At 57.2% G+C, this 27755-nt stretch overlaps 1 protein-coding gene across 2 annotated transcripts in view; it reads right to left on the bottom strand.

Moving 5' to 3' along the window:
- The window catches only part of ATP2A1 (ATPase sarcoplasmic/endoplasmic reticulum Ca2+ transporting 1), a 46936-nt gene extending 19334 nt beyond the window's left edge, over positions 1-27602 (bottom strand). For both annotated transcript variants that reach the window (XM_069777782.1, XM_069777783.1), the window contains exons 1-15: positions 27422-27602; positions 25961-25978; positions 24626-24708; positions 24300-24404; positions 21800-21938; positions 19797-19877; positions 18864-18949; positions 15341-15638; positions 12488-12654; positions 11355-11443; positions 9640-9742; positions 9425-9556; positions 8222-8347; positions 6170-6388; positions 3967-4302 (exon numbers count right to left, since the gene is read on the bottom strand). In XM_069777782.1, coding sequence (XP_069633883.1) covers positions 3967-4302; positions 6170-6388; positions 8222-8347; positions 9425-9556; positions 9640-9742; positions 11355-11443; positions 12488-12654; positions 15341-15638; positions 18864-18949; positions 19797-19877; positions 21800-21938; positions 24300-24404; positions 24626-24708; positions 25961-25978; positions 27422-27539 — 2100 coding nt within the window. In that variant the 5' untranslated portion in view covers positions 27540-27602. The remainder of the gene's footprint in view (positions 1-3966; positions 4303-6169; positions 6389-8221; positions 8348-9424; positions 9557-9639; positions 9743-11354; positions 11444-12487; positions 12655-15340; positions 15639-18863; positions 18950-19796; positions 19878-21799; positions 21939-24299; positions 24405-24625; positions 24709-25960; positions 25979-27421) is intronic.
- Positions 27603-27755: the final 153 nt, after the last annotated feature.

Here is a 27755-nt window from a genome sequence, read left to right as displayed (position 1 = left end):
GGGTCAACCAAGAGGGTGGTGGGTCTCCCAAAGAAGGTTATGGGTCAACCAAGGGGGGTTATGGGTCAACCAAGAGGGTGGTGGGTCTTCCAAGGGGGGTTATGGGTCAACCAAGAGGGTGGTGGGTCTCCCAAAGAAGGTTATGGGTCAACCAAGAGGGGTTATGGGTCAACCAAGAGGGTGGTGGGTCTCCCAAAGAAGGTTATGGGTCAACCAAGAGGGGTTATGGGTCAACCAAGAGGGTGGTGGGTCTTCCAAGGGTGGTTATGGGTCAACCAAGAGGGGTTATGGGTCAACCAAGGGGGGTTATGGGTCAACCAAGAGGGTGGTGGGTCTTCCAAGGGTGGTTATGGGTCAACCAAGGGGGGTTATGGGTCTCCCGAGGGGGGTTATGGGTCAACCAAGGGCGGTGGTGGGTCAACCGAGAGGGGTTATGGGTCAACCAAGGGGGGTTATGGGTCACCCAAGAGGGTGGTGGGTCTCCCAAAGGTGGTTATGGGTCTCCCAAGGGGGGTTATGGGTCAACCAAGGGGGGTTATGGGTCAACCAAGAGGGTGGTGGGTCTTCCAAGGGGGGTTATGGGTCAACCAAGAGGGTGGTGGGTCTCCCAAAGAAGGTTATGGGTCAACCAAGGGGGGTTATGGGTCAACCAAGAGGGTGGTGGGTCTTCCAAGGGGGGTTATGGGTCAACCAAGAGGGTGGTGGGTCTCCCAAAGAAGGTTATGGGTCAACCAAGAGGGGTTATGGGTCAACCAAGAGGGTGGTGGGTCTTCCAAGGGTGGTTATGGGTCAACCAAGGGGGGGTTATGGGTCTCCCGAGGGGGGTTATGGGTCAACCAAGGGCGGTGGTGGGTCAACCGAGAGGGGTTATGGGTCAACCAAGAGGGTGGTGGGTCTTCCAAGGGTGGTTATGGGTCAACCAAGAGGGGTTATGGGTCAACCAAGGGGGGTTATGGGTCAACCAAGAGGGTGGTGGGTCTTCCAAGGGTGGTTATGGGTCAACCAAGGGGGGTTATGGGTCTCCCGAGGGGGGTTATGGGTCAACCAAGGGCGGTGGTGGGTCAACCGAGAGGGGTTATGGGTCAACCAAGGGGGGTTATGGGTCACCCAAGAGGGTGGTGGGTCTTCCAAGGGTGGTTATGGGTCAACCAAGGGGGGTTATGGGTCACCCAAGAGGGTGGTGGGTCTCCCAAAGGTGGTTATGGGTCTCCCGAGGGGGGTTATGGGTCTCCCAAGGGCGGTGGTGGGTCAACCAAGAGGATGGTGGGTCTTCCAAGGGGGGTTATGGGTCAACCAAGAGGGTGGTGGGTCTCCCAAAGAAGGTTATGGGTCAACCAAGAGGGGTAATGGGTCAACCAAGGGTGGTGGTGGGTCAACCAAGAGGGTGGTGGGTCTCCCAAAGGTGGTTATGGGTCTCCCAAGGGGGTTATGGGTCACCCAAAGGGGGTGATGGGTGCCCCAAGGAGGGTGGTGGGTGCCCCCCGGCGAGGGTATCAGCCACCCTTGAGCTCCAGAGCATCGCTGGGAGATGTGACGGGACCTCAAGGCTGGGTCAGAGCCAGGCTGGACCCCCCAGGAGCACCCCAGCGCGATGTTGGAGCCCCAAAACCACGTCAGAGCGATCCTGGAGCTCTAGAATCACCCCAGAACGATGATGGACCCCCAAAACCACGTCACACAATGATGATGGACCCCCAAAACCACGTCAGAGCGATCCTGGAGCTCCAGGATCACCCAGAACGATGACAGACCCCCAAAACCATGTCACACAATTATGATGGACCCCCAAAACCACGTCAGAGCGATCCTGGAGCTCTAGAATCACCCCAGAATGACGATGGACCCCCAAAACCACGTCACACAATTATGATGGACCCCCAAAACCATGTCAGCATGATGCTGGAGCTCCAGGATCACCCGAGAACGATGATGGACCCCCAAAACCACGTCACACAGAGATGATGGACCCCCAAAACCACGTCAGAGCGATCCTGGAGCTCCAGGATCACCCCAGAATGATGATGGACCCCCAAAACCACGTCAGAGCGATCCTGGAGCTCTAGAATCACCCCAGAACATGATGGACCCCCAAAACCACGTCACACAATTATGATGGACCCCCAAAACCACGTCAGAGCAATCCTGGAGCTCCAGGATCACCCCAGAACGATGATGGACCCCCAAAACCACATCACACAGAGATGATGGACCCCCAAAACCACGTCACACAGCAATGATGGACCCCCAAAACCACGTCTGAGCTCTGCTGGAGCTCCAGGATCACCCCAGAGTGACGTTAGACCCCCAAACCCACATCATACAGCGATGATGGACCCCCAAAACCACGTCAGCATGATGCTGGAGCTCCAGGATCACCCAGAACGATGACAGACCCCCAAAACCACGTCACACAGAGATGATGGACCCCCAAAACCACGTCACACAACGATGATGGACCCCCAAAACCACGTCAGAGCGATCCTGGAGCTCCAGGATCACCCCAGAACGATGATGGACCCCCAAAACCACGTCACACAGCAATGATGGACCCCCAAAACCACGTCTGAGCTCTGCTGGAGCTCCAGGATCACCCCAGAGTGATGTTAGACCCCCAAACCCACATCATACAGCGATGATGGACCCCCAAAACCACGTCAGAGCGATCCTGGAGCTCCAGGATCACCCAGAACGATGACAGACCCCCAAAACCACATCACACAATTATGATGGACCCCCAAAACCACGTCACACAATGATGATGGACCCCCAAAACCACGTCAGAGCGATCCTGGAGCTCCAGGATCACCCAGAACGATGACGGACCCCCAAAACCACGTCACACAATTATGATGGACCCCCAAAACCACGTCAGAGCGATCCTGGAGCTCTAGAATCACCCCAGAATGACGATGGACCCCCAAAACCACGTCACACAATTATGATGGACCCCCAAAACCATGTCAGCATGATGCTGGAGCTCCAGGATCACCCGAGAACGATGATGGACCCCCAAAACCACGTCACACAGAGATGATGGACCCCCAAAACCACGTCACACAACGATGATGGACCCCCAAAACCACGTCAGAGCGATCCTGGAGCTCCAGGATCACCCCAGAATGATGATGGACCCCCAAAACCACGTCAGAGCAATCCTGGAGCTCTAGAATCACCCCAGAACATGATGGACCCCCAAAACCACGTCACACAATTATGATGGACCCCCAAAACCACGTCAGAGCAATCCTGGAGCTCCAGGATCACCCCAGAACGATGATGGACCCCCAAAACCACATCACACAGAGATGATGGACCCCCAAAACCACGTCACACAGCAATGATGGACCCCCAAAACCACGTCTGAGCTCTGCTGGAGCTCCAGGATCACCCCAGAGTGACGTTAGACCCCCAAACCCACATCATACAGCGATGATGGACCCCCAAAACCACGTCAGCATGATGCTGGAGCTCCAGGATCACCCAGAACGATGACAGACCCCCAAAACCACGTCACACAGAGATGATGGACCCCCAAAACCACGTCACACAACGATGATGGACCCCCAAAACCACGTCAGAGCGATCCTGGAGCTCCAGGATCACCCCAGAACGATGATGGACCCCCAAAACCACGTCACACAGCAATGATGGACCCCCAAAACCACGTCTGAGCTCTGCTGGAGCTCCAGGATCACCCCAGAGTGATGTTAGACCCCCAAACCCACATCATACAGCGATGATGGACCCCCAAAACCACGTCAGAGCGATCCTGGAGCTCCAGGATCACCCAGAACGATGACAGACCCCCAAAACCACGTCACACAATGATGATGGACCCCCAAAACCACGTCAGAGCGATCCTGGAGCTCCAGGATCACCCCAGAACGATGACGGACCCCCAAAACCACATCACACATCGACGCCGGCCCCCCAAAACCCCCGTCCGAGCGCCGCCGCGCCCCTCACCATGGCGGTGATCTCGTCGAAGGACTGGAGGAACTCGACGATCTTGGACTTGTGGGTGGGCTCGACGCGGGCGAAGCAGCAGGCGCGGCGGCAGGCTTCCCGCTGCTCGGCGGGGGGGAGGTCGTCGAATTCCCGCCCCGTGTACGCCCGCCCCGTCACCTCCTCGTCCTCGCTGAAGATGCCGATGCGGCGGCAGATGGCGATGGCCGTCCCTTTGTTGTCGCCCGTGATCATGATGACCCGAATGCCGGCGTCCCGGCACAGGCAGATGGAACCCATCACTTCTTTACGGGGTGGGTCCAGCATCCCCACGCAGCCCACGAAGGTCAAGTCCGTCTGGGGGGGGAGGAAACGGGGACGGATGGGACGGCGGAACCCAAAACTGGAGACACCGGACACCCTTGGAGGACCAAGGAGACCCCTAAAAAGGTTTTACATGGCCATATGGGATGGAGGACCCCAAAAAGTGGACACCGGCCACCCTTGAAGGACCAAGGAGACCCCTAAAAAGGTTTTACGTGGCCATATGGGACTGGCAACACCGAAACGAGGCCACTGGACACCCTTGAAGGACCAAGAACCCCAACAGAGAAGGTTTTACGTGGTCATAGGGGATGGAGGACCCCAAAAAGTGGACACCGGCCACCCTTGAAGGACCAAGGACCCCAAAAAGTGGACACCAGACACCCTTGAAGGACCAAGGACCCCCCCAAGAAGGTTTTACGTGGCCATATGGGATGGAGGACCCCAAAATGGGGACACTGGACACCCTTGAAGGATCAAAGACCCCCCAGAGAAGGTTTTACGTGGCCATATGGGATGGAGGACCCCAAAATGGGGACACTGGACACCCTTGAAGGACCAAGGAACCCCCCAAGAAGGTTTTACGTGGCCATATGGGACGAGAGACCCCAAAAAGTGGACACTGGACACCCTTGAATGACCAAGGACCCCCCCCACAAGAAGGTTTTACGTGGTCATAGGGGACCGGGGACCCCAAAAAGTGGACACCGGACACCCGTGAAGGATCAAGGACCTCCCCAAGAAGGTTTTATGTGGCCATATGGGATGGAGGACCCCAAAAAGTGGACACCAGCCACCCTTGAAGGACCAAGGACCCCAAAAAGTGGACACTGGACACCCTTGAAGGACCAAGGACCCCCCCGAGAAGGTTTTACATGGCCATATGGGACCGGGGACGCCAAAAAGTGGACACTGGACACCCTTGAATGACCAAGGACCCCAAAACGGGGACACCAGACACCTTTGAAGAACCAAGGACCCCCCAGAGAAGGTTTTCATGGCCATACGGGATGAGAGACCCCAAAAAGTGGACACTGGATACCCTTGAAGGACCAACGACCTCCCCAAGAAGGTTTTACGTGGCCATATGGGATGGAGGACCCCAAAAAGTGGACACCGGCCACCCTTGAAGGACCAAGGACCCCAAAAAGTGGACACCAGACACCCTTGAAGGACGAAGGACCTCCCCAAGAAGGTTTTACGTGGCCATATGGGACGAGAGACCCCAAAAAGTGGACACTGGACACCCTTGAATGACCAAGGACCCCCCCCACAAGAAGGTTTTACGTGGTCATAGGGGACCGGGGACCCCAAAAAGTGGACACCGGACACCCGTGAAGGACCAAGGACCCCAAAAAGTGGACACTGGGCACCCTTGAATGACCAAGGATCCCAAAAAGTGGACACCAGACACCCTTGAAGGATCAAGGACCTCCCCAAGAAGGTTTTATGTGGCCATATGGGATGGAGGACCCCAAAAAGTGGACATCAGACACCCTTGAAGGACCAAGGACCCCAAAAAGTGGACACTGGACACCCTTGAAGGACCAAGGACCCCCCCGAGAAGGTTTTACGTGGCCATATGGGACCGGGGACCCCAAAAAGTGGACACTGGACACCCTTGAATGACCAAGGACCCCAAAACGGGGACACCGGACACCCTTGAAGGACCAAGAACCCCCCAGAGAAGGTTTTATGTGGCCACATGGGATGGAGGACCCCAAAAAGTGGACACCGGCCACCCTTGAAGGACCAAGCACCTCCCCAGAGAAGGTTTTAGGTGGCCATATGGGACCGAGGACCCCCCAAGACGAGGTCACACGGGACCAGAGACCCCACGAAAAGCTCCCAGGAGAGCAGGGAACCCCCCCCGAGATCCCGATCACCCCCCAAAACTCACCTCGTACTCGGCGAATTTGGTGGAGTCCTCCAGGACCATCTCCTCCTTCTTGGGGGGGGTGTCGCGGGTGGCCAGGGCCAGGCAGCGTAGGGTGTCGCGGCCGGTGCCCCACTCCTTGATGACGGCGAGGATCTTCTCCCTGACCATCGGCGTCAGGGGGACCCGCGTGGTGCCCACCCGGACGTAGTTGCAGCGCTCGATGACGCCCTCGGGGGCACCCTGCGAGGGGGGGACGTGGCGGTGGGACACAAGGACGCGGTGGTGGGACACAAGGACGCGGTGGTGGGTCACGGGGATGTGGTGGTGGGACCTTGGGACGCGGTGGTGGGTCACGGGGATGTGGTGGTGGGACACAAGGACACGGTGGGACACAAGGACGCGATGGTGGGACACAAGGACACGGTGGTGGGACACAAGGACGTGGTGGTGGGTCACAGGGACGCGGTGGTGGGACACGGGGATGTGGTGGTGGGACACGGGGATGTGGTGGTGGGACACAAGGATGCAGTGGTGGGACACAAGGACGCGGTGGTGGGTCACGGGGACGCGGTGCTGGGACACGGGGACGCGGTGGTGGGACACAAGAACATGGTGGTGGGACACGGGGACGCAGTGGTGGGTCACGGGGACGTGGTGGTGGGACACAAGGACGCGGTGGTGGGACACAAGGACGCGGTGGTGGGACACGGGGATGTGGTGGTGGGTCACGGGGACGCGGTGCTGGGACACAAGGACGCGGTGGTGGGACACAGGGATGTGGTGGTGGGACACAAGGACACGGTGGGACACAAGGACGCGGTGGTGGGACACGGGGATGTGGTGGTGGGACATGGGGACGTGGTGGTGGGACATGGGGATGTGGTAGTGGGACACAAGGACATGGTGGGACACAAGGACGCGGTGGTGGGACACAAGGACGCGGTGGTGGGACACGGGGATGTGGTGGTGGGACACGGGGACGTGGTGGTGGGACACAAGGACGCGGTGGTGGGACACAAGGACGCGGTGATGGGACGTTGGGTCGTGGTGGTGGGTCACAGGGACGTGGTGATGGGTCGTGGGGACGCGGTGGTGGGATATTGGGTCGTGGTGGTGGGACACAGGGACACGGTGATGGACACAGGGACGTGGTGATAGATTAGGGGGATGTGGTGGTGGGACACGAGGACACGGTGATGGGTCACAGAGACGTGGGGACATGGTGATGGACACAGGGACGTGGTGATGGGTCATGGGGATGTGGTGGTGGGACACAAGGACACAGTGGTGGGACACGGGGACACGGTGATGGGTCACAGGGATGTGGGGACACGGTGATGGACACAGGGACACGGTGACGGGTCGTGAGGACGTGGTGATGGGTCACAGGGACGTGATGACGGGACACAGGGACACAGTGACGGGTTGTGGGGACGTGGTGATGGGACACGAGGACACAGTGATGGGACACGAGAGATGGTGACGGGTCACGAGAACGTGGTGATGGGACACAAGGACACGGTGGTGGGTCATGGGGACATGGTGATGGGACGTTGGGTCGTGGTGGTGAGTCACAGGGACGTGGTGATGGGACACGAGGACACGGTGATGGACACAGGGACGTGGTGACGGGTCGTGGGGACGCGGTGGTGGGTCACGGGGACACGGTGGTGGGACAGGGATGTGGTGATGGTCACGGGGACGCGGTGATGGGACATGGGGTCACGGTGATGGGTCACAGGGACACGGTGATGGGACGTTGGGTCATGGCGATGGGTCGTGGGGATGTGGTGATGGATCATGGGGACGCGGTGATGGGACATCGGGTCACGGTGATGGGACATGGGGACACGGTGATGGGACATTGGGTCATGGTGATGGGTTACAGGGACGCGGTGATGGGACAGGGACACGGTGATGGGACACGAGGACACGGTGATGGGTCATGGAGGTGCGGTGACGGACACAGACACACAGTGACGGACACGGGGACACAGCGATGGACACGGGGACACGGCGACGGGACATTGGGTCGCGTTGATGGGTCACGGGGCCACGGCGAAGGGTGCTCACCTTGATGAACATCTTGTTGCCCACGGCGGCCCGGGAAGCTTTGGCCGGGGAGCAGTAGACCGACATGGACTTGCGGTCGCGGGAGAACTCCAAGGTGAACTCCTTCTTCATCAGCTGCTTGATGACCTGGGGGGACGGAGGACGTGGTTATGGGGACGGAGGACGTGGTTATGGGGACGGAGGACGTGGTTATGGGGATGGAGGACGTTGTTATGGGGATGGAGGACGTGGTTATGGGGACGGAGAACGTGGTTATGGGGATGGAGGACGTGGTTATGGGGACGGAGAACGTGGTTATGGGGATGGAGGATGTGGTTATGGGGACGGAGAACGTAGTTATGGGGACGGAGAACGTGGTTATGGGGACGGAGAACGTGGTTATGGGGATGGAGGACGTTGTTATGGGGATGGAGGACGTGGTTATGGGGATGGAGGACGTTGTTATGGGGATGGAGGACGTGGTTATGGGGACGGAGAACGTGGTTATGGGGATGGAGGACGTTGTTATGGGGATGGAGGACGTGGTTATGGGGACGGAGAACGTGGTTATGGGGATGGAGGACGTTGTTATGGGGATGGAGGACGTGGTTATGGGGACGGAGAACGTGGTTATGGGGATGGAGGACGTTGTTATGGGGATGGAGGACGTGGTTATGGGGACGGAGAACGTGGTTATGGGGATGGAGGACGTTGTTATGGGGATGGAGGACGTGGTTATGGGGACGGAGAACGTGGTTATGGGGATGGAGGACGTTGTTATGGGGATGGAGAACGTGGTTATGGGGATGGAGAACGTTGTTATGGGGATGGAGGACGTGGTTATGGGGACGGAGGACGTGGTTATGGGGATGGAGGACGTGGTTATGGGGACGGAGAACGTGGTTATGGGGATGGAGGACGTTGTTATGGGGATGGAGGACGTGGTTATGGGGACGGAGAACGTGGTTATGGGGATGGAGGACGTTGTTATGGGGATGGAGAACGTGGTTATGGGGATGGAGAACGTTGTTATGGGGATGGAGGACGTGGTTATGGGGACGGAGGACGTGGTTATGGGGACGGAGAACGTGGTTATGGGGATGGAGGACGTCGTTATGGGGGACAGGACCCCGAGGAAGGAGACGGTGAGGGTCAACGAGGTCAACGGTGGATGGGATGGACGTGGGGTCAACGTGGAGAGGACACGGAACGGAATTGGCTTACGGAATTGCAGGCGTTGGCCCGCTCCACCTTGGAGAGGCTGCGGACGTCGGTGTTGAAGACGTTCATCTTCTCCACCAAGCAGGTGAGGGCCGTCTCCGTCGCCTCGCCCACCTTCTCGTAGACGCCCTTGGCCTGCGGTGGGGACGGACGGACGCGGCGTCACCGGTGACGGTGACGGCGCCGGAGGGGGACGCGGGGGGACGCGGGGGGGTCACCTCGTTGTAGTCGAGGGAGGAATCGTTGCAGAGGGCGCAGATGGTGGCCAGCTCCACCAGCCCGTCGTATTGGCCGGCTTTCACCTGTTTCTCCTGCTTCAGCCTTTTTTTTTGGCGGGGGGGGGGAAGATGAAGGAGGTTTGGGGACGGGATGGGCTCTGCTGACACCCCTCGGGGTGGTCCCAGGGACCCCCTGAGTGCCCCAACGTCCCCAAGGACCCCCTGATGTCCCTTTGGGTGCCCCAACATCCCCAAGAACCACCCAACATCCCTTTGGGTGCCCCAACATCCTCAAGGACCCCCTGACATCCCCCTTGGTACCCCAACGTCTCCAAGAACCACCCAACATCCCTTTGGGTGCCCCAACATCCCCAAGGACCCCCTGATGTCCCCAAGGACCCCAGGACATCCCCCTGGGTGCCCCAACGTCCCCAAGAACCACCCAACATCCCTTTGGGTGCCCCAACATCCTCAAGGACCCCCTGACATCCCCCTTGGTACCCCAACGTCCCCAAGAACCACCCAACATCCCTTTGGGTGCCCCAACATCCCCAAGGACCCCCTGACGTCCCCCTTGGTACCCCAACGTCTCCAAGAACCACCCAACATCCCTTTGGGTGCCCCAACATCCCCAAGGACCCCCTGATGTCCCCAAGGACCCCAGGACATCCCCCTGGGTGCCCCAACGTCCCCAAGAACCACCCAACATCCCTTTGGGTGCCCCAACATCCCCAAGGACCCCCTGACGTCCCCCTTGGTACCCCAACGTCTCCAAGAACCACCCAACATCCCTTTGGGTGCCCCGATGTCCCCTTGGGTGCCCTGATGTCCCCAAGGACCCCAGGACATCCCCCTGGGTGCCCCAACATCCCCAAGGACCCCCCAATGTCCCCAAGAACCCCCTGACATCCCCTTGGGTGCCCCGATGTCCCCAAGAACCTCCTGATGTCCCCAAGGACCCCCTGATGTCCCCCCTGGGTGCCCCAACATCCCCAAGGACCCCCCAATGTCCCCAAGAACCCCCTGACATCCCCTTGGGTGCCCCGATGTCCCCAAGAACCTCCTGATGTCCCCAAGGACCCCCTGATGTCCCCAAGGACCCCAGGACATCCCCCTTGGTGCCCCAACGTCGCCACGGACCCCCTGACATCCCCTTGGGTGCCCCGATGTCCCCAAGGACCCCCTGATGTCCCCTTGGGTGCCCTAAAGTCCCCAAGAACCCCCTGATGTCCCCAAGGACCCCCTGAGTTCCCCTTGGGTGCCCCAACGTCCCCAAGAACCACCCAACATCCCCAAGAACCACCCAACGTCCCCTTGGGTGCTCCAAAGTCCCCAAGAACCCCCCGATGTCCCCAAGAACCCCTTGAGATCCCCCTTGGGTGCCCCAACGTCCCCAAGGACCCCCCAACATCCCCAAACCCCCCCTGACATCCCTTTGGGTGCCCCGATGTCCCCAAGAACCCCATGACGTCCCCCCTGGTACCCCAATGTCCCCAAGGACCCCCTGACGTCTCCTTGGGTGCCCTGATGTCCCCCAGCCCCTCTTGGCTACCCCAAAAACCCCCAACAGCCGCCCCCCCAGCGGCTCCCACATCTCCCAGGATGGGGACCCCCCACCCCCCACCCCAAAAAGGGTCATTACCAGCCAGTGGGGGACAAGGAGACCCCCCAAGAGGGGGTCTCCAAGGTCCCATGGGTGCCACCGGGTCACTCACACGTCTCCCTCGGGGGCGTAGGTGGAGCCAGTGATGGAGAACTCGTTGAGGGAGCAGACGTCGCCTTCCACCTTCTCCACGATGAACATCTGGGGGGGGCGGGTGGAGAAGAAAAAGGGGGTCAGGGGTGTCCTTGGGGGGGGGGGGGTACAGGGACCAAGAGGATGGCAGGGGGTCTCGGGGGACGTTGGAGCACCCAAGGGGACGTGAGGAGGACCTTGGAGCACCCAAGGGGACACGAGAAGGTCCCAGAGGACCTTGGAGCACCCAAGGGGACGTGAGGAGGAGTTGGAGCACCCAAGGGGACACGAGGGGTTCCTGGAGGACCTTGGAGCACCCAAGGGGACGTGAAGGGTTCCCAGGGAACCTTGGAGCACCCAAGGGGACACAAGAAGGTCCCAGGGGACTGTGGGGCACCCAAGGGGACGTGAGGAGGACCTTGGAGCACCCAAGGGGACACGAGAAGGTCCCAGATGACTGTGGGGCACCCAAGGGGACGTGAGGAGGACCTTGGAGCACCCAAGGGGACGTGAAGGGTTCCCAGGGGACCTTGGAGCACCCAAGGGGACACAAGAAGGTCCCAGAGGACTGTGGGGCACCCAAGGGGATGTGAGAAGGACCTTGGAGCACCCAAGGGGACGTGAGGGGTTCCCAGGGAACCTTGGAGCACCCAAGGGGACACAAGAAGGTCCCAGAGGACTGTGGGGCACCCAAGGGGATGTGAGAAGGACCTTGGAGCACCCAAGGGGACGTGAGGGGTTCCCAGGGAACCTTGGAGCACCCAAGGGGACACAAGAAGGTCCCAGGGGACTGTGGGGCACCCAAGGGGACGTGAGGAGCACTTGGAGCACCCAAGGGGACATGAAGGGTTCCTGGAGGACCTTGGAGCACCCAAGGGGACACGAGAAGGTCCCAGAGGACCTTGGAGCACCCAAGGGGACGTGAGGAGGAGTTGGAGCACCCAAGGGGACATGAGAAGGTCCCAGAGGACTGTGGGGCACCCAAGGGGATGTGAGGAGGACCTTGGAGCACCCAAGGGGACGTGAGGGGTTCCTGGAGGACCTTGGAGCACCCAAGGGGACACGAGAAGGTCCCAGAGGACCTCGGGGCACCCCACGACGGCCCCCCCCTACCTTGCAGACGGACATCTGGTTGGTGGTGAGGGTGCCGGTCTTGTCGGAGCAGATGACGGAGGTGCAGCCCAGGGTCTCCACCGAGGGCAGGCTCCTGACGATGGCGTTCTTCTTGGCCATCCGCCGGGTCCCCAGCGCCAGGCAGGTGGTGATGACGGCCGGCAGCCCTACGGCGAGGTGTCCCCTCAGCCCCACGGCGGGACCACCGGCCCCACGGCGGGGCCGGGGGGGAGGCGACAGACCCGTAAAGCGTCACGTAAGGGCGTTGCAAGCCCATACGGGGTCAAGGATGGACGTTCTAAGTCCGTATCGGGTCAAGGAAAAGCATTCCGAACCCATACGGGGTCAAGGAGGGACGTTCTAAACCCATATAGCATCAAGGACTGACGGTCTAAATCCATAAATAATCAAGGATGCATGTTCTAAACCCACGCAGGATCAAGGATTGGTGTTCTAAACCCACGTAAGGTCAAGCACGGACATTCTCAACCCAAAATTGACGTTCTAAACCCATATAGGATCAAGAATGGGCGTTCTAAACCCATATAGGATCAAGGATTGACATTCTAAACCCATATAAGATCAAAGATTGACATTTTAAACCCATAAATAATCAACGATGAACGTTCTAAATCCATCTAGGATCAAGAATTGGTGTTCTAAACCCATAAATAATCAAGGACGGACGTTCTAAACCCATATAGGATCAAGGATTGATGTTCTAAACCCATAAATAATCAAGGACGGACGTTCTAAACCCATATAACATTAAAGATTGACGTTCTAAACCCATAAATAACCGAGGATTGATATTCTAAACCCATATAACATCAAAGATCGACGTTCTAAACCCATAAATAATCAAGGACAGACGTTCTAAACCCATCTAGAATCAAGGATTGACATTCTAAACCTGTAAACCATCAAAAATGGACCTTACAGACCCATAGAACATCAAAGACAGACATTTTAAGTCCATCTAGGGTCAAAGATAGACATAACGAGCCCACAAATGATCAAAAAGGGACATTCTAAGCCCATCAAGCATCAAAAATGGACGTTCTAAGCCCGTAAACAAACAAACTCTGACATTCTAAGCCCATAACTGATCAAAAATGGACATTCTAAGCCCACAAAACATCAAAAACGGATGTTACGAACCCGCAAACGATCAAAACTGGACCTTCTAAGCCCATCAACGATCAAAAATGGACATTGTAAGCCCATAAACGATCAAAAACAGACATTACGAACCGTTAAATGGTCAAAAACAGCCACTCTAAGTCCATCTAAGGTCAAAAATGGACACTACGAACCCGTAAACGATCAAAACCAGACATTCTAAGCCCATCAATGATCAAAAATGGACCTTCTAAGCCCATAAACAATCAAAAACGGACATTACGAACTGGTAGATGATAAAAAACGGTTGTTCTAAGTCCATCTAAGAGCAAAAATGGACACTATGAACCCAAAAACGATCAAAACCAGACCTTCTAAGCCCATAAACAGTCAAAAATGGACTTTCTAAGCCCATCAACAATCAAAAACGGACATTACGAACCCATAAATGATCAAACCCAGACATTCTAAGCCCATCAACCATCAAAAATGGACATTACGAACCCGTCAACGGTCAAAAATGGACATTCTAAGCCCATCAACCATCAAAAATGGACATTACGAACCCGTCAACGGTCAAAAATGGACATTCTAAGCCCATCAACCATCAAAAATGGACATTACGAACCCGTCAACGGTCAAAAATGGACATTCTAAGCCCATCAACCATCAAAAATGCACATTACGAACCCGTCAATGGTCAAAAATGGACATTCTAAGCCCATCAACCATCAAAAATGGACATTACGAACCCGTCAATGGTCAAAAACGGACATTTTAAGCCCATCAACCATCAAAAATGGACATTACGAACCCGTCAACGGTCAAAAACGGACATTCTAAGCCCATCAACCATCAAAAATGGACAGTACGAACCCGTCAACAGTCAAAAATGGACATTCTAAGCCCATCAACGATCAAAAATGGACATTACGAACCTGTCAATGGTCAAAAATGGACATTCTAAGCCCATCAACCATCAAAAATGGACATTACGAACCCGTCAACGGTCAAAAATGGACATTCTAAGCCCATCAACCATCAAAAATGGACATTACGAACCCTTAAACGGTCAAAAATGGACATTCTAAACCCATCAACCATCAAAAATGGACATTACGAACCCGTCAACGGTCAAAAATGGACATTCTAAGCCCATCAACCATCAAAAATGCACACTACGAACCCGTCAACGGTCAAAAATGGACATTTTAAGCCCATCAACCATCAAAAATGCACACTACGAACCCGTCAACGGTCAAAAATGGACATACTAAGCCCATCAACCATCAAAAATGGACATTACGAACCCGTCAACGGTCAAAAATGGACATTCTAAGCCCATCAACCATCAAAAATGGACATTACGAACCCGTCAACGGTCAAAAATGGACATTCTAAGCCCATCAACCATCAAAAATGGACATTACGAACCCTTAAACGGTCAAAAATGAACATTCTAAGCCCGTAAACAATCAAAAAAGGACCTTCTAAACCCATAAATGATCAAAAATGCACATTCTAAGCCCATAAACGGTCAAAAATGGACCTTCTAAACCCATAAACGAGCAAAAATGGATATTACAAACCCGTAAATGATCAAAAATGGACCTTCTAAGCCCATCAACGATCCAAAACGGCCGTTTCGAACCCGTAAACGATCAAAACCTCCCAAGCCCGTCAACGCCCCCACCCTTCCCGAGCGCGGTGGGCGCACGCCGCGGGTCGGACCTTCGGGGATGGCGGCGACGGCCAAGGCGACGGCGATCTTGAAGTAGTAGATGGCGCCGCGGATCCAGGAGCCGCCGTGGACGGGGTCGTTAAAGTGGCCGATGTTAATGAGCCAGACGGCGACGCAGATGAGGGAGATGACTTTGGAGAGCTGCTCCCCGAATTCGTCCAGCTTCTGCTGCAGCGGTGTCTTCTCCTGCTCGGTGGCCGCCATCTCGTCGCGGATTTTCCCGATTTCCGTGTTGACCCCCGTGGCCACCACGATGCCGACGGCTTTGCCCGCGCCGATGTTGGTGCCCTGCCGGGACGGGGGGGGAGGGGACACGGCGGTTGGGGGATGATGGGAGTTTTGGGGGGGGGGACGGGACACGGGGTGGGACATCAGGGGACACGTGGTGGGACGCAGAACGTGGTGGGACATCATGGGACACGTGGTGGAACATCACGGGACACGTGGTGGGACATCACGGGACACGGGGAACATGGTGGGACATCACGGGACGCATGGTGGGACACGGAGAATGTGGTGGGACATCATGGGATACGTGGTGGGACACGGGGACATCCGGGGACATGTGGTGGGACATCATGGGACACATGGTGGGACATGGGGAACGTGGTGGGACATCATGGGACACGTGGTGGGACACAGAACGTGGTGGGACGTCATGGGACACGTGGTGGGACATCATGGGACACATAGGGGGACATGGGGGACATCATGGGACACGTGGTGGGACACGGGGACACGTGGTGGGACATCAGGGGATGCGTGGTGGGACATGGGGACATCCGGGGACATGTGGTGGGACATCAGGGGATGCGTGGTGGGACATCATAGGACACGTGGTGGGACATGGGGAACGTGGTGGGACACGTGGTGGGACATCACGGGACACGTAGTGGGACATGCGGACATGTGGTAGGACATCACGGGACACGTGGTGGGACATGGGGACACGTGGTGGGACATCAGGGGACGCGTGGTGGGACACAGGGACACGTGGTGGGACATCAGGGGACGCGTGGTGGGACACAGGGAACATGGTGGGACATCATGGGACACGTGGTGGGATATGGGGACATGTGGTGGGACATCACGGGACGTGGTGGGACACGGGGGGACATCATGGGACACGTGGTGGGACGCAGAACACGGTGGGACATTATGGGACACATGGTGGGACATCATGGGACACGTGGTGGGACATGGGGACATCAGGGGACACATGGTTGGACACAGGGAATGTGGTGGAACATCATGGGACACGTGGTGGGACACGGGGAACGTGGTGGGACATCATGGGATGTGTGGTGGGACATGGGGACATCAGGGGACACGTGGTGGGACACGAGGACATCACAGGATGAGTGGTGGGACATCATGGGACATGTGGTGGGACACGGGGACATCACAGGATGAGTGGTGGGACATCATGGGACACGTGGTGGGACATCATGGGACACGTGGTGGGACATGGGGAACGTGGTGGGACATCATGGGATGTGTGGTGGGACATGGGGACATCAGGGGACACGTGGTGGGACACGAGGACATCACAGGATGAGTGGTGGGACATCACGGGACATGTGGTGGGACACGGGGACATCACAGGATGAGTGGTGGGACATCATGGGACGCGTGGTGGGACATCATGGGACACGTGGTGGGACACGGGGACGTCACGGTATGTATGGTAGGACACGGGGACATCATGGGACACGTGGTGGGACATGGGGAACATGGTGGGACGTCATGGGACACGTGGTGGGACACGGAATGTGGTGGGACACAGGGGGACGTGGTGGGACACAGGGGGACGTGGTGGCACATGGGGAACGTGTGGTGGGATGTGGGGGGACATTGGGGGACACGTGGTGGGACACGAGACACGTGGTGGGACACGGCTGGGAGACGGGTGGTGGGATGGACGCGGCGGTGACGGACACGGGGATGACACGGGATGACACGGTAGTGACGCGGGATGAGAACATGGGATGAGAACACGGGATGACACGGGATGAGAACACGTGGTGAGAACACAGGATGAGAACACGGGATGAGAACACGGGATGAGAACACGGGATGAGAACACGGGGTGACACGGGGTGAGAACATGGGATGAGAACACGGGATGACACGGGGTGAGAACACAGGATGAGAACACAGGGTGACACGCGTGGTGAGGACACCAGGGAACATGCGGTGGGACGGACACAGGGGTGACACGGGATGAGAACACGGGATGACACGGGGTGAGAACACAGGGTGAGAACATGGGATGAGAACACAGGATGACACGGGGTGAGAACACGTGGTGAGACCACGGGGTGACACGCGTGGTGAGGACACTGGGGGACGTGCGGTGGGACGGACACGGGGGTGAGGGACACGGGGTGACACGGGATGAGAACATGGGATGACACAGGATGACACGGGGTGAGAACACAGGATGAGAACATGGGATGACACAGGGTGAGAACATGGGATGACACGGGATGACACGGGGTGAGAACACGGGATGACGTGGGGTGAGAACACGTGGTGAGAACACGGGGTGACACGCGTGGTGAGGACACCGGGGGACGTGCGGTGGGACGGACACGGGGGTGAGGGACACGGGATGACACGGGGTGAGAACACGGGATGAGAACACGGGATGAGAACACGGGATGACACGGGATGAGAACACGTGGTGGGAACACGTGGTGAGAACACGTGGTGAGAACACGGGCTGACACGCGTGGTGAGGACACCGGGGGACGTGCGGTGGGACGGACATGGGGGTGACGGACACGGGGTGACATGGGATGAGAAGACGGGATGACACGGGATGACATGGGGTGAGAACACGGGATGAGAACATGGGATGACACGGGGTGAGAACACGGGATGAGAACATGGGATGACATGGGGTGAGAACATGGGATGACACGGGGTGAGAACACGTGGTGAGAACATGGGGTGACACGCGTGGTGAGGACACCAGGGGACGTGCGGTGGGACGGACACGGGGGTGAGGGACACAGGATGACACGGGGTGAGAACACGGGATGACACGGGATGACACGGGGTGAGAACACAGGATGACACGGGATGACACGGGGTGAGAACACGGGATGAGAACATGGGATGAGAACACGGGATGAGAACATGGGATGACACGGGGTGAGAACACGGGGTGAGAACACGGGGTGAGAACACGGGGTGACACGCGTGGTGAGGACACCGGGGGACGTGCGGTGGGACGGACATGGGGGTGACGGACACGGGGTGACATGGGATGAGAAGACGGGATGACACGGGATGACACGGGGTGAGAACACGGGATGACACGGGATGAGAACACGGGATGAGAACACGTGGTGGGAACACGTGCTGAGAACACGTGGTGAGAACACGGGCTGACACGCGTGGTGAGGACACCGGGGGACGTGCGGTGGGACGGACACGGGGGTGAGGGACACGGGATGACACGGGATGACACGCGATGACATGCGATGACACGCGAGTGTCGCTCACGGAGAAGAGCATGTTCTTCTTGTCCTGGTTGACGGCGCGGGGGTCGGGGACGGGCTCCGTGTGTTTGATCACCGACACCGACTCCCCTGGGGGGGGACACAGCGGCTGGGAGACCTCCCAGTTCGTCCCAGTCCATCCCAGTTCATCCCAGTCCCATCCCAGTTCGGCCCAGTCCCATCCCAGTTCGGCCCAGTCCCATCCCAGTTCATCCCAGTCCGTCCTAGTCCTGTCCCACTCCCCCTTACTCCATCCCAGTCCCTCTCAGTTCCCCCCAGTCCATCCCAGTTCATCCCAGTCCCATCCCAGTCCGTCCCAGTCCCATCCCAGTTCCCCCTACTCCCATCCCAGTCCGTCCCAGTCCCGTCCCATTCCGTCCTAGTTCCATCCCAGTCCCGTTCCAATTCCCCCTTAGTCCATCCCAGTCCCTCTCAGTTCCCCCCAGTCCATCCCAGTTCCCTCCAGTCCCGTCCCAGTCCATCCCAGTCCCCCCCAGTTCCATCCCAGTTCCCCCCAGTTCCATCCCAGTTCCCCCTACTCCCATTCCAGTGCATCCCAGTTCCGTCCCAGTCCCGTCCCATTCCGTCCTAGTCCTGTCCCAGTTCCATCCCAGTCCTGTCCCACTCCCCCTTAGTCCATCCCAGTCCCTCCCAGTCCCCCCCAGTCCATCCCAGTTCCCTCCAGTCCCATCCCAGTCTCCCCCCGTTCCATCCCAGTTCCCCCCAGTCCCATCCCAGTCCCACCCAGTCCGTTCCAGCCTGTCCCCGTCCCATCCCAGTCCCAGCCCATTCCAACCTGTCCCCGTCCCCTCCAGTCCCACCCCAGTCCCCCCCAGTCCCATTTCAGTCCATCCCAGTCCGTCCCAGTCCCATCCCCGTCCGTCCCCCTCCCTCCCAGTCCGTCCCAGTCGGATCCCAGTCTCTCCCAGTCCCGTACCAGTGAGGATGGACTGGTCGACCCGCAGCGTCGTCGACTTGATGGAGATGATGCGGATGTCGGCCGGGACTTTGTCTCCCACTGGAGGGAGGAAACTGGGAGTTACTGGGAGCACTGGGAGTTCTACTGGGAGAGCTGGGGGTTATACTGGGAGCGCTGGGAGGGGGTAAGGGAGCTCCTGGGGGTTACTGGGGGCTACTGGGAGCCTCCAGCAATGACTGAGAGTTACTGGGAGTGACTGGGAGCTGCTGGGGGGGGGGTAACTGGGAGCTACTGGGGGTTACTGGGAACTGGCAGCAGTTACTGGGGACTACTGGGGGCTACTGGAGGTTACTGGGGGCTACTGGGGCTTGCCAGCAGTTACTGGGGGCTTACTGGGAACTCCCAGCAGTTACTGGGGGCTACTGGGGCTTACTAGGAACTGCCAGCAGTTACTGGGGGGTACTGGGAGTTACTGGGGCTTACTGGGAGCTACTAGGGCTTACTGGGGGCTACTGGGAACTGCCAGCAGTTACTAGGGGCTACTGGGGCTTACTGGGAGCTACTGGGGCTCTCACTGGGGGTACGGGGGGCTACTGGGGCTTACTGGGGACTACTGGGAGCTACTGGAGCTTACTGAGGGCTATGGGGGCTACTGGGAACTGCCAGCAGTTACTGGGAGCTACTGGGGTTTACTGAGAGCTACTGGGAGCTACTGGGGCTTACTGGGGGCTAGTGAGGGCTGCTAGAGCTTACTGGGAGCTACTGGGGCTTCCTGAGAGCTACTGGGGCTTACTGGGAGCGCCTAGGAGCTACTGGAGCTTACTGGGAGCTACCGCGGCTTACTGGGAGCTACTGGGGCTTACTGGGAGCTACTAGAGCTTACTGGGAGCTACTGGGGCTTACTGGGAGCGCCTAGGAGCTACTGGAGCTTACTGGGAGCTACTAGAGCTTACTGGGAGCTACTGGGGCTTACTGGGAGCGCCTAGGAGCTACTGGAGCTTACTGGGAGCTACTAGAGCTTACTGGGAGCTACTGGGGCTTCCTGAGAGCTACTGGGGCTTACTGGGAGCGCCTAGGAGCTACTGGGACTTACTGGGAGCTACTGGGGCTTACTGGGAGCGCCTAGGAGCTACTGGAGCTTACTGGGAGCTACTAGAGCTTACTGGGAGCTACTGGGGCTTACTGGGAGCTACTGGGGCTTACTGGGGCTAACTAGGAGCTCCTGAGAGCTCCTGGGAGCAACTGGGGCTTACTGGGATCTACTGGGGCTTACCAGGAGCTACTGGGGCTCACTAGGGGCTACTGAGGCTTACTGGGAGCTACTGGAGCTTACTGGGAGCTACCAGGGCTTACTGGGAGCTACTAAGAGCTACTGGGGCTTACTGGGGCTTACTGAGAGCTCCTGGGAGCAACTGGGGCTTACTGGGAGCTACCGGGTCTTACTGGGAGCTACCGGGGCTTACTGGGAGCTACTGGGGTTTACTGAGAGTTCCTGAGAGGTACTGGGGCTTACTGGGAGCTACTGGGAGCTACCAGGGCTTACTGGGAGCTACCGGGGCTTACTGGGAGCTACTGGGGCTTACTGGAAGTAACTGGAGCTTACTGGGAGCTCCTGAGAACTCCTGGGAGCGACTGGGGCTTACTGGGAGCTACTAGAGCTTACTGGGAGCTACCGGGTCTTACTGGGAGCTACCGCGGCTTACTGGGAGCTACCGGGGCTTACTGGGAGCTCCTGAGAGCTCCTAACAGGTACTGGGGCTTACTGGGAGCTACCAGAGCTTACTGGAAGCAACTGGGGCTTACTGGGAGCTACCAGGGCTTACTGGGAGCTACTGGAGCTTACTGGGAGCTACTGGAGCTTACTGGGAGCTACTGGGGCTTACTGGAACCCTCCACAGACTGGGCCCGGGGGGTCCTGGGCATCCACCCGCAGCCCGGGGCGTCCCCGTGCGTCCCTCCCAGCGTCCCCAGCGTTCCCAGTATCCCCAGTATCCCCAGTAAGTCGTCCGTCCCCCCCTCACCGGCCACCTCGGCGATGTCGCCGGGGACGAGGTCCCGCGCCTTGATGCGCTGCACGGCCTTGCGGTCGGCGCGGTAAACCTTCCCCATCTCCGGCTCGTACTCCTTCAGCGCCTCGATGGCGTTCTCCGCGTTCCGCTCCTGCCCGCACGGGGAAAACACGGGGAAACACGGGAAAACACGGGGCGGGCACGGGAAAACACGGGGCGGGCACGGGGCGGGCACGGAAGGGACACGCGGAACGAAGGGACATGGAAAAAACACAAAAAACGTGGAAAAAATGGAGAAACATGGGAAGGACACGGAGAGGACACGGAAAACCATGGGAAGGACATGGGAAGGACACGAGACGGACACAGGATGGACACGGGACAGACACGGGACAGACACAGAAGGGAAACGGAAGGGACACACGGAAGGAAGGGACATGGAAAAAACAGAAAAAACATGGAAAAAGATAGAAAAACATGGAAAGCACACGGAAAACCATGGGAAGGACATGGGAAGGACATGGGAAGGACACAGAAGGGAAATGGAAGGCACACACGGAAGGAAGGGACATGGAAAAAACACAGAAAAAACATGGAAAAAGATGGAAAAACATGGAAAGGACACGGAAAACCATGGGAAGGACACGGGAAGGACACGAGACGGACACAGGACGGACACGGGAAGGACACAGAAGGGAAACGGAAGGGACACACGGAAGGAAGGGACATGGAAAAAACACAAAAAACATGGAAAAAGATGGAAAAACATGGAAAGCACACGGAAAACCATGGGAAGGACACGGGAAGGACACGGGACGGATACAGGAAGAACACAGAAGGGAAACGGAAGGGACACAAGGCACACACGGAAGGAAGGGACATAGAAAAAACACAGAAAAACATGGAAAAAGATGCAAAAACACGGAAAGGACATGGAAAACCATGCAAAGGACACGGAAAAACAAGAGAAGGACACGGGAAGGATGTGGAAAGGACACAGAAGGGACACGGAAAGGACATGGAAAAAAACATGGAAAAGACACGGAAAAACATGGGAAGGACACAGAAAAACAAGGGAAGGACATGGGAAGGACACAGAGAAACACGGGAAGGACATGAAAAGGACACGGAAGGGACACGGAAGGGACACAGAAGAGACATGGAAAAAATGCGGAAAAATGGAAAGGACATGGAAAAAACATGGGAAGGACACGGGACGGTCATGGGAAGGACACGGGAGGGAAACGGAAGAGACACGGAAGGAAGGGACACGGAAAAAACATGGGAAAAACATGGAAAAACATGGGAAGGACATTGAAAGGACACGGAAGGGACACGGAAGGGACACGGAAAGGACACGGAAATGACATGGGAAGGACACGGAAAAACAAGGGAAGGACACGGAAAGGACACGGGAAGACACGGAAAGGACATGGGAAGGACACGGAAGGGACACAGGGATGGTCAGGGCTGTCCCCGTGTCCCCAAACTCACCCCAACCCCCTCCCAGCGCCCCCAGTCCCATCCCAGTGCTCCCAGTCTCCTCCCCGTGCCCCCAAATCCCACCCCAGTGCTCCCAGTCCCCACCCCAGTGCCCCCAAACCCCATCCCAGTGCTCCCACTCCCCATCCCAGTGCTCCCAGTGCCCCCATCCCAGTGCTTCCAGTGCCCCCAGTACCCACCCCAGCGCCCCCAGTCCCCCTCCCAGCGCCCCCAGTCCCCCTCCCAGTGCCCCCAGTCCCCATCCCAGTCCCCCCAAACCCCATCCCAGTGCTCCCAGTCCCCATCCCAGTGCTCCCAGTTGCCATCCCAGTGCTCCCAGTGCCCCCAGTCCCCACCCCAGCGCCCCCAAACCCCCTCCCAGCGCTCCCAGTCCCCCTCCCAGTCCCCCCAAACCCCATCCCAGTGCTCCCACTCCCCATCCCAGTGCTCCCAGTTGCCATCCCAGTGCTCCCAGTGCCCCCAGTCCCCATCCCAGCGCCCCCAGTCCCCCTCCCAGCGCTCCCAGTCCTCCTCCCAGTCCCCCCAAACCCCATCCCAGTGCTCCCAGTCCCCCTCCCAGTGCTCCCAGTTGCCATCCCAGTGCTCCCAGTGCCACCAGTCCCCACCCCAGCGCCCCCAAACCCCCTCCCAGTGCCCCCAGTCCCCATCCCAGCGCCCCCAGTCCCCCTCCCAGCGCTCCCAGTCCCCATCCCAGTCCTCCCAAACCCCCTCCCAGTGCTCCCAGTCCCCATCCCAGTACCCCCAGTCCCCACCCCAGCGCCCCCAAACCCCCTCCCAGTGCCCCCAGTCCCCATCCCAGCGCCCCCAGTCCCCATCCCAGTGCTCCCAGTCCCCTTCCCAGTCCCCCCAAACCCCCTCCCAGTGCTCCCAGTCCCCCTCCCAGTCCTCCCAGTGCCCCCAGTCCCCACCCCAGCGCCCCCAAACCCCCTCCCAGCGCCCCCCAACCCCCTCCCAGTGCTCCCAGTCCCTCCCAGTCCCCCCCCCCCAGTTCCCCCCCCCTTATTTTTACCTGCCAGACGCCCACCACGGCGTTGGCCACGAGGATGAGGAGGATGACGAAGGGCTCCACGAAGGCCGTGATGGTCTCCTCCCCCTCCTCAAACCACGCCAGCACCTTTTTTTTTGGGGGGGGGGGGGGACACGGAAAAAAAACTCAGCTGTCGCGTGTCCCCCCCCCCCCCCTTCTCCGGCAGCTGCCGGACACTTGAGCCGACACCGGATCCCACCCCCCCCCCCCGAAAAAAAATTAAAAAAATCAAATTAAAGGTCGTCCCCAAGGACACGTGTCCCGAAATGGGTCATGGGGGGGGGTGTCCCCCCCCCGGTGACACTCACGAAGGAGATGCAGGCGGCCAGCAGCAGGATCCGCACCAGTAAATCCTCAAACTGCTCCACCACCAGCTCCCAGATGGTTTTTCCTGGGGGGGGGCGCGGGAAAAAAATGAAGGGGGGGGAGGAAAAAAATTTAGGGGGGGAGGAAAAAAATTTAGGGGGAGAGGAAAAAAATTTAGGGGGGGAGGAAAAAAATTTAGGGAAGGAGGAAAAAAATGAATGGGGGTATAAAAAAATTAAGGGGGGGGGAAATTATGGGGGTATAAAAAAATTAAGGGGGGTATAAAAAAATTAAGGGGGGGTATAAAAAAATTAAGGGAGTAGAAAAAAATTAAGGGGCGGAGAAAAAAATTAAGGGGGGGAGAAAAAAATTAAAGGGGGTATAAAAAAATTAAGGGAGTAGAAAAAAATTAAGGGGCGGAGAAAAAAATTAAGGGGGGGAGAAAAAAATTAAGGGGGGAGAAAAAAATTAACGGGCATAGAAAAAAATTAAGGGGGGGTAGAAAAAAATTAAGGGGGGGAGAAAAAAATTAATGGGAGTATAAAAAATTAACGGGCATAGAAAAAAATTAAGGGGGGGTAGAAAAAAATTAAGGGGGGGAGAAAAAAATTAATGGGAGTATAAAAAATTAACGGGCATAGAAAAAAATTAAGGGGGGGTAGAAAAAAATTAATAGCAGTATAAAAAAATTAAGGGGGGTAGAAAAAAATTGATGAAAGTATAAAAAAATTAAAACAGGTATAAAAAAATTAAGGGGGGTATAAAAAAATTGATGGGGGTATAAAAAAATTAAGGGGGGGTAGAAAAAAATTAAGGGGGGAAGAAAGAATTAAGGAGGTATAAAAAAATTAAGGGGGTACAAAAAAATTAATGGGGGTATAAAAAATTAACGGGCATAGAAAAAAATTAAGGGGGGGTAGAAAAAAATTAAGGGGGGGAGAAAAAAATTAATGGGAGTATAAAAAATTAACGGGCATAGAAAAAAATTAAGGGGGGGTAGAAAAAAATTAATAGCAGTATAAAAAAATTAAGGGGGGTAGAAAAAAATTGATGAAAGTATAAAAAAATTAAAACAGGTATAAAAAAATTAAGGGGGGTATAAAAAAATTGATGGGGGTATAAAAAAATTAAGGGGGGGTAGAAAAAAATTAAGGGGGGAAGAAAGAATTAAGGAGGTATAAAAAAATTAAGGGGGTACAAAAAAATTAATGGGGGTATAAAAAATAAAAATTGGGGGGGTTTGGGGGTAGGGAAGGGGTAGGGGGGGTCCGAGGGGGCCCCGAAATGGGGTGTCCGTGCCCCCCCCCCAAAAAAAAAAAAAAAATCTAAATACTCACCCTCCTCGGCCGGCAGCTCTGTGGGGAGGGAGGGGGGGAGTTGGGGGGGGACACGGGGGGACGTCGGTGTCGCCCCCCCCCCCCCCAAATGGGGCCGTGGCCCCCCCGGGTGTCGTGGCCCCCCCCCCCTCCGGTGTCCCCAATGTCCCCCCGTGTCCCCAAATCCCCCCAAACCCAAATTTCTGTGCCCCCCCCATGCCCCCCCCAAATCCCTCCGTGTCCCCGTGTCCCCCCACGTTTCCACGTCCCCCCCAAATCCCCCCAAATCCCCCCACGTCCCCCCAAATTTCCACGTCCCCCCAAATCCCCCAAATCCCCCCAAATCCCTGTGTCCCCCCACATTTCCACGTCCCCCCAAATCCCCCCCAAATCCCCAAATCCCCCTAAATCCCCCAAATTCCCCCCAATCCCCCCCACGTCCCCGTGTCCCCCCAAATCCCCCAAATCCCCCCAAATCCCAAAATTCCCCCAAATCCCCCCAAATCCCCCAAATCCCCGTGTCCCCCCAAATCCCCAAATCCCCACAAATCCCAAAATTCCCCCAAATCCCCCCAATCCCCAAATCCCCCCAAATCCTGCCAAATCCCCGTGTCCCCCCAAATCCCACAAATCCCCGTGTCCCCCCAAATCTCCAAATCCCCCCAAATCCCCCCAAATCCCCCAAATTCCCCCAAATCCCCAAATTCCCCCAAATCCCCCCAAATCCCCCAATTCCCCCAATTCCCCCAAATCCCCCCAATCCCCAAATTCCCCCAAATCCCCCAAATCCCCCCAAATCCCAAAATTCCCCCAAATCCCCCCAAATTCCCCCAAATCCCCCAAATCCCCAAATCCCCCCAAATTCCCCCAAATCCCCCAATTCCCCAAATCCCCCCAAATCCCAAATCCCCCAAATCCCCCAAACTCCCAAATCCCCCAAATTCCCCCAAACCCCTGTGTCCCCCCAAATCCCCCAAATTCCCCCAAATCCCCAAATCCCCCAAATCCCCCAATCCCCCCAAATTCCCAAATCCCCCAAATCCCCAAATTCCCCCAAATCCCTGTGTCCCCCCAAATCCCCCCAAATCCCCAAATTCCCAAATTCCCCCAAATTCCCCAAATCCCCCCAAATCCCCCAACTCCCCAAATCCCCCCAAATTCCCCCAAATCCCCAAATTCCCCCAAATTCCCAAATCCCCCAATTCCCCAAATTCCCCCAAATCCCCAAATCCCAATCCCCCCAAATCCCCCCAAATCCCCCCAAATTCCCAAATCCCCCAATTCCCCAAATTCCCCCAAATCCCCAAATCCCCCAAATCCCCCCAAATCCCCCCAAATCCCCAAATCCCCCCAAATTCCCCCAAATCCCCCCAAATCCCCCAAATCCCCCCAAATCCCCAAATCCCCCAAATTCCCCAAAATCCCCAAATCCCCCCAAATCCCCCAAATCCCCCCCAAATCATTTTTTAACGTTTTTCTCACCGTTGTGCCCGTATTTCTCCAAACTCCTCTTGACCTGCTCGGGGGAGAGCCCCACGCTCTCGGTCACCCCAAAATACGCCAGGCATTCCTCCACCGTCTTGGCGTGGGCGTTCTCCATCGCGGCCCCCCGCTCTTGCCGCCGAGGGGGGGGACACCAAAAAAACCGAAAAAAAACCAAAAACCCCCCCAAAAACCCAAAAACCAAAAAAAAACCCCCAAAAAACCCCAAAAAACCAAAAAAAAAACCCCAAAAACCCAAAAAACCCCCACCCCAAAACCCCCAAAACCAAAAAAAAACCCCTAAAAAACCCAAACCCCCCCCAAAACCAAAAAA

Source organism: Haliaeetus albicilla, unplaced genomic scaffold, assembly GCF_947461875.1.
Source record: "Haliaeetus albicilla unplaced genomic scaffold, bHalAlb1.1 scaffold_166, whole genome shotgun sequence".
Lineage (NCBI taxonomy): Eukaryota > Metazoa > Chordata > Aves > Accipitriformes > Accipitridae > Haliaeetus > Haliaeetus albicilla.
This window is presented reverse-complemented; position numbering and strand designations above follow the sequence as displayed.